Source organism: Alexandromys fortis, unplaced genomic scaffold (assembly GCF_014885135.2).
Source record: "Alexandromys fortis isolate MF-2015 unplaced genomic scaffold, M_Fortis_MF-2015_v1.1 scaffold_359, whole genome shotgun sequence".
Classification (NCBI taxonomy): domain Eukaryota; kingdom Metazoa; phylum Chordata; class Mammalia; order Rodentia; family Cricetidae; genus Alexandromys; species Alexandromys fortis.
In genome coordinates, this window is record NW_026068230.1 from 455,719 (window position 1) to 468,798 (window position 13,080).

At 44.5% G+C, this 13,080-nt stretch overlaps 1 protein-coding gene across 1 annotated transcript; it reads right to left on the reverse strand.

The window, feature by feature from the left end:
- Positions 1–1,289: 1,289 nt before the first annotated feature.
- Positions 1,290–12,577, reverse strand: LOC126493715 (L-lactate dehydrogenase C chain-like). The gene is made up of 7 exons (XM_050130804.1): positions 12,571–12,577; positions 10,925–11,080; positions 7,361–7,534; positions 5,856–6,029; positions 3,736–3,853; positions 2,566–2,689; positions 1,290–1,489 (listed from the first exon to the last, which is right to left on the reverse strand). Exons 1-7 carry the CDS (start codon positions 12,575–12,577, stop codon positions 1,325–1,327), a joined length of 918 nt encoding a protein of 305 aa, XP_049986761.1. The 3' UTR covers positions 1,290–1,324.
- Positions 12,578–13,080: the final 503 nt, after the last annotated feature.

Sequence of the window (13,080 nt, forward strand, 5' to 3'; positions counted from 1 at the left end):
CAGAATACTGTATACATAATAAATCTTTTTTATATAATTTTTAAAAATTTTTTTTGATTTTTTATTTATTATGTATACAACATTCTGTCTCCATGTATGCCCACACGCCAGAGGAGGGTGCCAGATCTCATTACAGACGGCTGTGAGCCACCATGTGGTTGCTGGGAATTGAACTCAGGACCTCTGGAAGAGCAGCCGGTGCTCTTAACCACTGAGCCATCTCTCCAGCCCTACATAATAAATCTTTTAAAAAATTACAAAAAAAAAAAAAAAAAAGATGAAGCCCAGCCGGATGGTGGTGGCGCACACCTTTAATCCCAGCACTTGGGAGGCAGAGGCAGGCGGAGCTCTGTGATTTCGAGGCCAGCCTGGGCTACAAAGCGAGTTCCAGGACAGCTGGGGCAGTTACCCAGAGAAACCCTGCCCGCCTTGGATGTCAGTTCTCCAGTACTAGGCAGCCATCCTTAGTTGAAGCACCCCGAACACTGTGGCTCACTGGGACAGAGTCCCGTCACAGCACAGCCCAGCCTTACCCCACCTCAGAAGTTGTATGTTTCCTTCTGACATATATGGTCTTTTTAAAATGTTTTATCATTATTTTCTGCCTATGGTGTGTGTGTGTGAGTGTGTGTGTGTGTGTGTGCGCGCGCGGGTGTGCGTGCCTGGTGATCAGGGAGTGCAGAAGAGGGAGTCAGATCATCTGAAACCGGAGGTACAGATGGCTGTGGGTGCTGGGGACCGAACCAGAGTCCTCTGGAAAGGCAGCAAGTACCTTAACCACGGAGCCAAATCTCCAGCCCCTTGAGGAGCATGATCTTATATTTTTTAGTAAAGAGTGTGCCTAGCCATGGGCACTGATGAAGCCGCATGAATAGAAGAGAACACACTGTGAAACTTCAGGGCTAGAGGAAGGATTTCCTGTGGTGTGGGAACTTCAGCTGTGCTGCAATGAGTTGGCACATGTGCTCTGGTGGAGTTGAGAGCAGCTCACTCATTAGTTCCGTGGAAACGTAGTTCCGCCTTGCACAGACTTCATTGCTAGGCAGACACAGAGGATTTACAAAAGGCAGGAATTTCAGCTGGACCTCGTGGTGCAGGCCTTTAACCCTAGCATTTCGAGGCTAGAGCTCCCTGAGGCCAGCCAGGGCGCTGGAGTTTTGAGACAGGGGAGGGGAGAAACATCTTTGGCATTTACCTTTCTGATCTCAAGAGGACTGGTGTCAGGTCATAGGTCTCCGGTATTTTGTTTAACCTTTTATTATATGGAAACACGTGCAATGTGAACTATGTAATCATGTATCTGTGAAACTGTCGAATGCTGAAGCTATAACTCCAGGTCCTTCTGGACATTCCAGAGCGTTTCTGCACTCTTCCTGAGCAGGGACTCCTCCTCGGGGTTCAGGTTCACTTTCACAATGTCTGTGATGCCATTTCTTCCCAGGATACAAGGAACACTGAGAAAGATTTCCTCCTTGATCCCGTACAAGCCCTGAAACACACAAGCTCATGTCACTGTCTGGTTTCCTTTGCCACCATACAAGAAAGCTTCAGACTAAAAACGTGCAGGAGCCCAACAGCATCAAGCAGAGCTATGCAGAAGGCAGAGTGATCCTTGGCAGGACTCAGAGCCGTCTTTGTCCCGGACCACACGGACAGCCAGTGACAAGAAGAATGTGCCAGGGGTCTTAAGCCAGGTCCCAGAAAGATGAAATCACCCTCCCTGAACAGGCAACCTTGATGTCTAACGGGAAGTGTGTGGTGCTGTCTTTCTGTGGCCTTTCTATCTGGGTACCACTGAGGGGACAGTGAAGGCTAAAGCAGGTGGTGACCAGGAAGTCTCTACTTTGCACCTTTTGATAGAGGGCACCACTGAGTTTGGACACCCGTTGCTACAGATGGCTTCTCAAGTCTTCACACGTGAAATCCCAAAGGACAAGCCCAGGGCTACCCAAACAGGCCCAGTGTAATATGTGGGGACATGTCTTTGAGATGTAACCCTGCCCCTCTGTACCCCTTAACTGCCACCTTTCCTAGAGATACACCCTAGGACTCTCAGGCTGGACAGGGACCTGGAGACGTGTACACATGTTACTCAGCTGTGGAATTCTGGCCAGTGGCCCAGCGTTCTCTCCACTCCCATAGCCAAGGCTACAGAAACAGCTGTGAGACTCCGTTATAGTCTGGGCAACCCATACATCTGCCTGCATGGGCCAGAATCTACTGTCCCCTACTACCTACCCCATGGCCACCCCTGGAAGACGAAATGCCCATCCTCCTGCTGCCCATCCCTCTGGGGCTGCCTTTGCGGGTGGCTGTAAACATGTCAGGTCCGAGCACTGAGGGTCAGGGTCTATAAACTCACAGTGCCCCAACCTCCTATCCATGCCCAGAATCTCACGCTCTCTACAACTTTGCTGGGAGCACAGGGTGGGCCCCTCGCTCCTGTGTTCTTCCAATACTCCTTCCTGCAGGGAACTCTCCGTCACCTGCCTTATTCTGAAGTTACTTTACGCTCAGCCTCACCGGTGACCCGGAATGATAGATGAACATTTCTTCCGGGCATACCTTAGCCAGTGTGGAAACTGGATGCACCTTCCTAAGATTCTTCAGTATTGATCCTGTCAGATCTGTCACAGAGAGCCCGATAGCCCAGGAGGTATAGCCCTTCAGCCGAAGGACCTCATAGCCGCTGCGCTTGCACAAGGAGGGAAATCAAAATCATGAGAGGTCAACGGAGAGACAACCGTGCTGCTTCTGAAGGGTCTATGTGTCTGTGCCCTGCCATTCACATTTTCTCCGCTTTCTTCCACAAGTGTTTATGGCTTACAGTCTTTAAAGATAGATCTCAGCCAGGCACAGTGGGGGCACAGGTGAATCTCAATGAGTTCCAGTCTAGCCTAGTCTACATAGTGAGTTCTGGGCCAGCTAGAGGTACATGTATGTGTGTATGTGCTTATGTATGTATGCAGGTATGTACATATGTATGTGCATCGCCTATGTGCTTGATTCCCACAGAAGCCAGAAGAGGGCAGCAGATTGCTGGAGCTAGAGTTACAGACGGTTGTGAGCCACCATGTGGTGCTGGGAATTGAACTCAGCACCTTTGGAAGAGCAGCCAGTGCGCTTAAGCACTCTCCAGACACCTGCAAAATTTATTCCATTTTTTCAAAGACAGGGTTTCTTTCTCTGGGTAACTGCCCCAGCTGCCCCGGAACTCACTTTGTAGCCAGGCTGGCCTTGAACTCAGAGATCCATTTTCCTCTGTCTCCCAAGTGCTGGCATTAAAGGTGTGCACAACCAGAGCAAAGCTCGAAACTTTATTTTAATTTTAAGAGTTATTTATTTATTATGTATACAGTGTTCTGCCTGAATGCCATAAGAGGCACCAGACCTCATTTTAGATTGTTGTGAGACAACATGTGGTTGTTGGGAATTGTAGTCAGGACCGCTGGAAGAAGAGCCAGTGCTCTTAACCTCTGAGCCATCTCTCCTACCCTCAAAATTTATTCTTATTATTCCTTTTGTTTTGTTTCTTGAGAAAAAGTTTCTTTGTGACTTTTGAGCCTATCCAACCTAGTACTTGCTCTGTAGACCATGCTGGCCTTGAACTCACAGAGATCCTCCTGCCTTTGCCTTCCAAGTGTTGGGATTAAAGCAGTGCACCACCGACGCCCAGCCAAAATTTATTCTTAATAATAATTATTGGGGCATTAACAATAACAAAACCGCTGTCACCTTTCCACCACCTGATTGTGGATCTTTTTCCACTGTTCCTGGTCTGCGTCAGTTCCTAATGCTGGGTTCAGGGACTTCAGAGGTACGCCAGCAACGTTCACACCACTCCACACGGGTACTAAGAAAACACAACAAAAAAAACAGCTCTCCTCTTTGCTCCTCTTGCCAAAGCTGAGGCAGTTGCTTGAGTTTAGTGCTGGGGTGTTTTGTTGGGGGCGGGGGATTCTGTTCTGGTTTTGGTTTGGATCTTTTGAGAAAGGACCCAGCTACCTCCCAATTCCTATCTTCCTGACTTTGCCCTGAGCGCTGGATGGCAAGCATCGGCCACCACACTTGGCTAGAGTTGACTGACAGGTTTCCTTCTTTTTATTTTAAGATTTATTTTATTATGTATACAGTGTTCTGCCTGAGTGTGTGCCTGCATGCCAGAAGAAGACACTAGATCTCATTATAGATGGTTGTGAGCCAGCATGTGGTTGCTAGGAATTGAACCCAGGACCTCTGGAGGAACTAATCTCTGTGCTTCTAACCTCTGAGCCATAGCTCCAACCACTTGTTCTTTGTTTTTAAGAAAGGGCCTCAAATCCCGTGTACAGCCAAAGATGGCCTCAAACTTCTGACTTGCCTGCCTCCACCCCACCTCCCCCAAATTATTAGATTTTAGGCATACATCACCACTATTGGCTTTTGGTGGTAGAGAGTGTTGAACTTTGTACCTGAGGATATCTGCAAACCCCTGATCCTCAGGTCCCAGCCTTTTAAGTGTTGATATTGCAAGTGTTCACCACTGCACCTAGATGTATTTTCTTATTTATTTATTATGTATACAATATCTGTCTGTGTGTATGTCTGCAGGCCAGAAGAGGGCACGAGACCACATTGCAGATGGTTGTGAGCCACCATGTGGTTGCCGGGAATTGAACTTAGGACCTTTGGAAGTGCAGGCAATGCTCTTAACCACTGAGCCATCTCTCCAGCCCCCCAGATGTATTTTCTATGTGGGTTTTAATGTTAGGGTGCTAGCTCACATCATATATAAAAACAAGAAGTTAGGGTTTTTCTTGTTAAGATTTACTTTATTATTTTTGTTTGAATTACTATGATTTTTACTTAGTGGTACATGTGTGTTTTTAAGTGGATTTGTGCACATAAGTGGATCCCCTGAAACTGGAGTGATGTCATCTAAATATGAAATCTAAAAAAGCGGACTGAGACAGGGAGAAGGGAGGTTATGAGGTACTAGGGAAGGTAGGAGAAATGGGGGGCAAGGGGCGGCACACTTCTGAGCAGAAGGGAGGAGAGCGCCAGTGCTCCACTGCAGAGTCAGCGGACTGTAGTCTGTGATTATGTGGTCCTGGGCTCGGAGAGTGGGAAACAGAGGCAGGGGAGCAAGCTTCAAGGTCATTCTCAGCTAATGAACAAGGTTCAGGCCAGCCTGATACTCAGGAGACCTGGTCTTTAGAAAAGGCAAGTATGGTCTCTGGCTGGAGACAAGGCTCAGCAGTGAAGAACAGATAATGCACCCACATCAGGCAGCTCACAACCCACCTGTACCCCAGTTCCAGGGAGATCCAATACCTGGCCTCTGCAGGCACCTCCACTCAGGTGGACATACCCACACACAGATAAGCATACATACATGTAATTTAAAGTAATAAAAATAATTTTGTAATATTGTTTATCTCAAACTAGCTAGGTTTTTTAGTGTTCTCAGCACAGAGAAATGATAGATTTATGAGGTGAGCACAAAGCTGAAGATGCTGACTTGATCACTGTGTCACATACATATGGATCAAGACACCTCAATGTACTCTCCACATATGCATAAGTATGCATCAATAAATGTTTTTCATTGTTTCAGACAGGGTATTGCTTTGTAGCCCAGGCTGGCCTAGAACTAGCTATCATCCTGCTCCTACCTCTGAAGTGCTGGGATTCCAGGTAGACACTACCATGCCTAGCTCAATTAAAACAGTCTGGAAAGCATACAAATAGAAAAAGCATACACCAAAGAAAATAAGAAAATAAAAATTATTCATCTATCCTGGCGAGAACAGGCTCTGAAGAGAAGCGTTACTGAACCCCGGAAGGGCACTTACACCATCACTGGCTACACTCACCGCTGGAGTCGCCGTGCTCACCAAGAACGTAGCCATGGCAACTTACAGGGTGGACACCCAACTTCTCTCCAATCAGGTAACGGAAACGGGCAGAGTCTAGGTTACAGCCACTCCCAATTATGCGAGTCGCAGGGAGGCCACTTATCTTCCATACCACGTAAGTCAAAATATCCACTAGGAAGAACAGTTTCAAACAGCGTTAGAGGAAGATCCATAGCCATTTCTATTTACAGGCACTTTTATAAAAAGATACATTGTCTGGAGTCAAATGCAGATTCCACGGAGTTTAAAGTACAGTGGATCTAAAGAGTAGAGACACTCGGGGCTTTCATGTAAACCGCTCACCCGTACAGTCTTACAGCATCTTCTGAGATACTCTAAGGGCTTTTCAGCAAATCTAACAATGGGTCATTTTCTGCCTCTTTAGCCTCCTGGATTTCCTGTTTCTATTGCCACCTGCACTATCAACATTACCTAGAACAGTGCGTGGGCACAGCCAGCGCAGGCTGCAGGTGTGTGGGCAATGCGGAAAGATCACAGCAACTTGTGCAAGCAGAAACGGAAACGTGATGGCTAAGGCACAATCATAAGCCGCTGATCTGGGTCCCAAAGACACGCCCAAGAAAGGAGGGCAGGAAGGATTGGGAAATTGCTTTAGGTCTTAGGCATTTAAAGAAAATTCTGTCCAGTCATTAACTGATCACTAAACAAATGCAGTGGAAACTCCTGTGCCTTGTAACCAAATCTACATACTACAGACTCATGAAACCCAACCTTAAGAAGCCACAAGAGACTTGAAGGTGAGGAGGATTTGACTTGCAAATGTCTTTGTGGAGGATTGGTGAGGATGGCTCAGTGATTAAGAACACTCACTGGTTGCTCTTCCAGAGGACCCAGGTTTGATTCCCAGCACCCAAATGAAACTTACAACCATCTGTAATTCCAGTCCCAAGGAATCCAACACTACAATCTGACAGAGGTACCAGGCATGCATGTGGTGTATGGGCATACATGCACACAAACTCCCATGTAAATCAAAAAATAAAATAAAATAAAGAAAAAATAACAGAGTTAGGAAACACATGTGATAGTAGCAAGGGTGTCAACATACAGTATCTGGCCAGACTAATCCTCAAAAATAAGATGTCTGGGCTACACTTTGGAAAGGCTGGCAAGTGGCTAGGCGGTGATGGCACACGCCTTTAATCCCAGCACTCAGGAGGCAGAAGCAGGCAGAGCTCTGTGAGTTCGAGGCCAGCCTGGTCTACAAGAGCTAGTTCCAGGACAGGCTCCATGGCTACACAGAAACCCTGCCTTGAAAAACCAATATATATATATGATGCTCCAGATCTTACTGGGATGGCACCATGATGGCGTCTATCAAAACTTGTGACAAGGCTGACTTGGAGTGGACAAAGACTAATAACACACAAAGGCAACCTTAGTGGAGTTTAGAATGGAATGGTGCAGGCCAATCATCACCCCGGAGGGGACGGGGTCCTTACCTGGGTTTGAGACAATCAGGATTTTACAGTCGGGGCTGTTTTGGACTATGCCAGGAACGATGGATTTCATGATAACAACATTGCGCTGGACCAGGTCAAGGCGCGACTCTCCCACCTTCTGCCTGGCGCCAGCTGTGATGATAACTAATTTGGAGTTGGCAGAGACACTGTAATCTACAAAGGAAGCAGAGGACGGTGTTTGACACCATTGCACCCGACTCGTTAAGCTTCTGTACCTCCACATCCTGGATTTGGAAAAACACAAGACTCCCACACTGTAGCATAAGGCAAACAAGACTTGTTGCCAGCTTTCATAAAACCACTTCCTAATCTGCCATTTGCTTTAACCCACATTCCCACTTGTCAGAAAAGCCTGGGGCAAGGACATCAGCAGCTCTCGGGCTTCAGTTTTTGCTTTCTTGTGTTGCTGGGAATTGAACTAACAGCCATGCTACCACTGAACTAAATCCCCAGTGCCCTGACTTTTTAGCAATACCCAATTTAGAACTCGCCAGGTGGCAGTGGCTCAGAATTTTAATCCTAGCACTTGGGAAGAAGAGGCAGGTGGATCTCTGTGAGTTCGAGGCCAGCCTGGTCTATAGAGTGAGTTGCAGACAGTCAGAGCTGTTACACAGAGGAACCCTGTCTCAAAAAAACAAAGAAAAGAAGTTTAGAACTCTTGGAAATTCCTATATCTGTTTTAGGATTCTAAAGGAAAGAACAGATTTACCTCTAATTATTATAAGAAACCATATTTGAGATTCAAATAAGTCAAATCTCTCATTCACACAAAAAACAAAACACCAATATTACTAAATGTAATTACCAGCCTGGAAATTATTTCATTACTATATCCAACCCCAATAAAACAAGCTTTGCTTATCATTATTAAACATTATTCGATGCTTTTTCAATTAGCAATTCCTTTAAGTATCTAAGACATTCATATTCTCATTTATTTGTGCGTGTATGTGTGTGTGTGTGTGTGTGTGCCATGCCATGGAATTCATGTGGAGGTCAAAGAGCAACTTGCGGGAGTCAGGGTCTCATTCTATCATATGGGTCCCTCAAACTGAACTCAGGTCATCAGGTTTGGTAAGAAGGGCCTTTATCACACTTTTAAAATCACCACAATGGAAACAAGGTCTCAGGGCTGGAGAGATGGTTCAGTGGTAAAAACACTTCATGATTTTTTAGAGGACCCAAGTTCAGTTCCTAGCATCCATATCTGGTGGCTCCCAACTTCCTCTAACTCTACAAGTCCCTGCAATCAAGTGCACATAATTACATTAATATACATATGTGTGCATGTGTGCATACATATACACATCATTTAAAAAATACTAAAAAAAATACTAAAATAGGGGCTGGAGAGATGGCTCAGTCGTTAAGAGCACTGCCTGCTCTTCCAAAGGTCCTGAGTTCAATCCTAGCAACCACATAGTGGCTCACAACCATCTGTAGTGAAATCTGGTGCCCTCTTTTAACCTGTAGGCATATATGCAGACAGAATACTGAGGATACTGTATACATAATAAATAAATAAATTTTAAAAAAATACTAAAATTAGGCAGGTTGTGGTGGTGCACACCTTTAGTCCCTGCATTTGGAAGGCAGGGGCAGGGAGCTCTCTGTGAGTGTGAAGCCAGCCTGGTCTACATAGTGAGTTCCAGAGCAGCCAGAACTATGTAGAAAGACCCTCAAAAAAGCAGATAATGGTAATAATAGACATATAGTTGATAGACAGACAGATAGACAAACAGAAAAATCAGCAAATTAACTAATAATTACGGTTACATATTTTGGGTCAATATGAAGTGTTTACGGTGCTTCTCCAGGATACTTTTTAGTTAAATAACTAACATCAGTGGTGGTCATTTTATGACTTACTCATTTAATATTTTATGGGCTTGAGTATTTTGCCTACATGTATGTCTGTACACCATATGAATGCAATGCCTCAGAGTCTGGTAGGAGACATCAAATCTCTTGGTCCTGGGGTTACAGATGGTTGTGAGACACACCGTGGGTGCTGGGAATCAAACCCAAATCCTTTACAAGAGCAGTGAGCGTCACTAACCTCTGAGCCATCTCTCCAGCCCCAAAGGGGTTTTGTATTGTTCTGCCTTCCAAATTTCCCCCATTGCAATTTAATATTCTTTTTAAAAATAATAACAATCAGGCTTGCAAATGTGGTGGCTTACGCCTTTAATTCCAGGAGTCAAGAGGCAGAGGCAGCTGGATCTCTGTGAGTTTTTGGTCAGCCTGGTCGACATAGCGAATTCTACAACAGCCAGAGCTACATAGAATCTGTCTGAAAACAAAAACAAAAACAAAAAAAAAAAAAAAAAAAAAAAAAAACAACAATAAATGAATTAAATCTTTACTCTGGGCTTGGTGGAACACACCTTTATCCAAGCACTCCGGAGGCAGAAGCAAGCAGATCTATGTGAGTTTCAAGTCAACCATGGACATATGCCAAGATTCTATCTCAAAATAAGTAAATAAATCAAGCAGAAATTAGCCTTCAAATTGTAGGTCCTAATATATGTATGCCGGTATTTTTTGATTTTTTTTTATTTGATATTTCAAGACAGAGTTTCCCTGTGTAACAGTGATGGAGGAAGGTCATTGGTTACAAAATAAAGAAACTGCCTTGGCCCATTTTATTTGTTAGAGCATAGGTGGGTGGAGTAAACAGAACAGAATGCTGGGAGGAAGAGGAAGTGAGCTCAGAGAGGCGATGCTCCCCTCTCCCGGGTAGACGCGTGATGAAGCTCTGACCCAGGATAGACATAGGCTAGAATATTCCCGGTAAGTGAACCTTGGGGTGTTACACACATTATTAGAAATGGGCTAGTCCAGGTGCGAGAGTTAGCCAAGAAGAGGCTAGATATAGTGGGCCAAGCAGTGTTTAAAAGAATACAGTTTGTGTGTTGTTATTTCGGGTAAAGCTAGCCGGTGGCGGGAGCTGGGTGGCAGAACACAGCCCACAGCTGGCACAACATAACAGCCTTAGCTGTCCTGGAACTAGCTCTGTAGACCAATCTGGCCACGAACTCAGAGATTTGCCTGCCTCTGCCTCCTAAGTGCTGGGATTAAAGACATGTGCCACCACTGCTCAGATCAGTGATATTTTTAATTATATACTTATTGCAGTCAGTTTGGTAAAGTTAATTACCTTTTTGATTTTTTTATTATGTATATAGTGTTCTGCCTGCATGTATCCCTGCAGGCCAGAAGAGGGCACCAAATCTTGTTACAGATGGTTTTGAGCCACTTTGTGGTTGCTGGGAACTGAACTTAGGGCCTTTCGAAGAGCAGGCAAAGCTCTCAACCACTGAGCAATCTCCAGCCCACGTTTTTGATTTTTTGAAATGGGTTTCATGTAGTCTAGGCTGATCTCAAGCTTAGCATGTATCTGAGGCTGGCCTCAACTCCTGATCATCCTTCTACCTCCTCCTCACGGATATTGGGATTATAAGGTATCCAAGCCGTTACATATGACAAAATTGAGTACTTCTTACGAATCTTTGAAAGTGAAATTATCACACTAAAATCAACCTTTCCCAGAGACGATTTTTGGAGTGTTGAAGAAAAGGCTGCCGTGCAGAAGATCCAGGGTCTCTCCCTTCAGTTTGTCTGCATCAGCGTCAATGAGAGCGAGTTCATCAGCCAGACCCTGAAACACAGAAACATCACAGATTCCATGGCCCAGACCTTTAGGAGACCAAGAAGAGTTCCAGAGCAGAGGGTGGAGCTTCACTGGCAAAGTGCCTGCCCTGTGTGTGAAGCCAAGCCAGATCTCCAGCACTAAAATAATAATGACAAATTGTTTTATGTCCACTTTATAACCAACGAAATCTTGTAGGCTTTTGTTTTGTTAGTTTTTGGTTTTGTGGAATTTTTTGTTTTAGTTTGGAATTGATTTTAATTTTTTTTAAAGACAGGGTGTGTGTGTGTGTGTGTGTGTGTCACTCTTATTGAACTAGAATTTTCTCTATAAACCAGGCTGGCCTCAAACTCACAGAGATCTGCCTGCCTCTGCCTCCTGAGTGCTGAGATTAAAGACATGTGCCACCACCTCCTGGTAAAAATGATACAACTGCTGAATATGCAGGCAATGACCAGAGGTCCAAGTGAACAGGCAAATGCAGGAGAAGTATCAGTTGCTTTACCTTTACAAAACCGTAAGAATTTTATAGAATTGCATCTATACATTTTTAGAGATTATATTTTATTATTTACATTTATTTGTATGTGGGTATCTGCATGGTGTGTATGTGTAACATGTGTGTAGTAAGTACGCAGAGACCAGAAGAGGGCGCCAATCCTCCAGAGCTGGAATTCCAGGTGGTGAGTCCACTTGATGCAGGGGCTGTAAGAATAGCAATGGCTCAGTCCAGGCTGTGGTGGTGCACGCCTTTAATCCCAGCACTCGGGAGGCAGAGGCAGGCAGATCTTTCTGAGTTTGAGGCCAGCCTGCTCTACAGAGTGAGTTCTAGGACAGGCTTCAAAGCTACAGAGAAACCCTGTCTCGAAAAACAAAAACAAAACAAACAAAAGACAAATTCAATGCAATGCCCAGCAAAATTCTTCAAAGACCTCAAGTGAATGGCACTCAACTTCAAATGGAAAAGCAAAAAACCCAGGATTCCCAAAAAGTCCTAGGCAATAAAAGAACTTCTGGAGGCATCACAACCCCTGACTCAAACTCTACTACAGAGCTACAGTACTGAAAACAGCCTGGTATTGGCATGAGAACAGACAGGAGAAACAATGGAACCAAATAGAAGACCCAGATATCAATCCACACATCTTCAAACACCTGATCTTTGATAAAGAAGCAAAAACTATCAAATGAAAAAAAGAAAGCATATTTAACAAATGGTGCTTGCAAACAGGATATAACATGTAGAAGAATGTAAATAGACCCATATCTATCACCATGCACAAAATTCAAGTCCAGATGGATCAAAGACCTCAACATAAAGTCAGCCACACTGAACCTTATAGAAGAGAAAGTGGGAAGTACACTTGAATGCACTGGCATAGGGAACCACTTCTGAAATATAACCCCAGCAGCACAGACACTGAGAGAAACAATTAACAAATGGGACCTCCTGAAACTGAAAAGCTTCTGTAAAGCAAAGGACACGGTCAATAAGACAAAACGACAGTCTACAGAATGGGAAAAGATCTTCACTCACCCCACATCAGAGTTCTGATCACCAAAATACACAAAGAACTCAAGAAATTAGACACCAAAAGATCACATAATCCAATAAAAAAAAATGTAGTACAGACCTAAACAGAGAACTGTAGACAGAGAATCTAAAATGGCTGAAAGACCCTTATGAAAATGTTCAACATCCTTAGTCACCAGAGAAATGCAAATCAAAACAACTCTGAGATTCCATCTTACACCTGAAAGAATGACCAAGATCAAAAACACTGATTATAACTTGGGCTGGAGATGGTGTGGGGTAAAGGGAACACTCCTGCATTGCTGATGGGATTGCAAGCTGGTACTACCCCTTTAGATGTTAGTGTGGTAATTTCTCAGAAAACTAGGAACTTCCTCAAGACCCAATAATACCACTTTTGGGTATATATCCAAAGGATGCTCAATCATACCACAAGGACATGTGCTCAACTAACTATGTTCATAGCAGCATTGTTTGTCATAGCCAGAACCTGGAAACAACCTAAATGCCCTT

What these genes read in the sequence shown, in the direction of transcription:
- LOC126493715 (XM_050130804.1), bottom strand. An exon ending in AAAAATCGTCTCTGGGAAAG is followed by an intron (nt 7,535 to 10,924) that starts GTTGATTTTAGT and finishes CTTCCTTTGTAG; the next exon opens with ATTACAGTGTCTCTGCCAAC. An exon ending in CAGTTTCCACACTGGCTAAG is followed by an intron (nt 1,490 to 2,565) that starts GTATGCCCGGAA and finishes TGTGTGTTTCAG; the next exon opens with GGCTTGTACGGGATCAAGGA.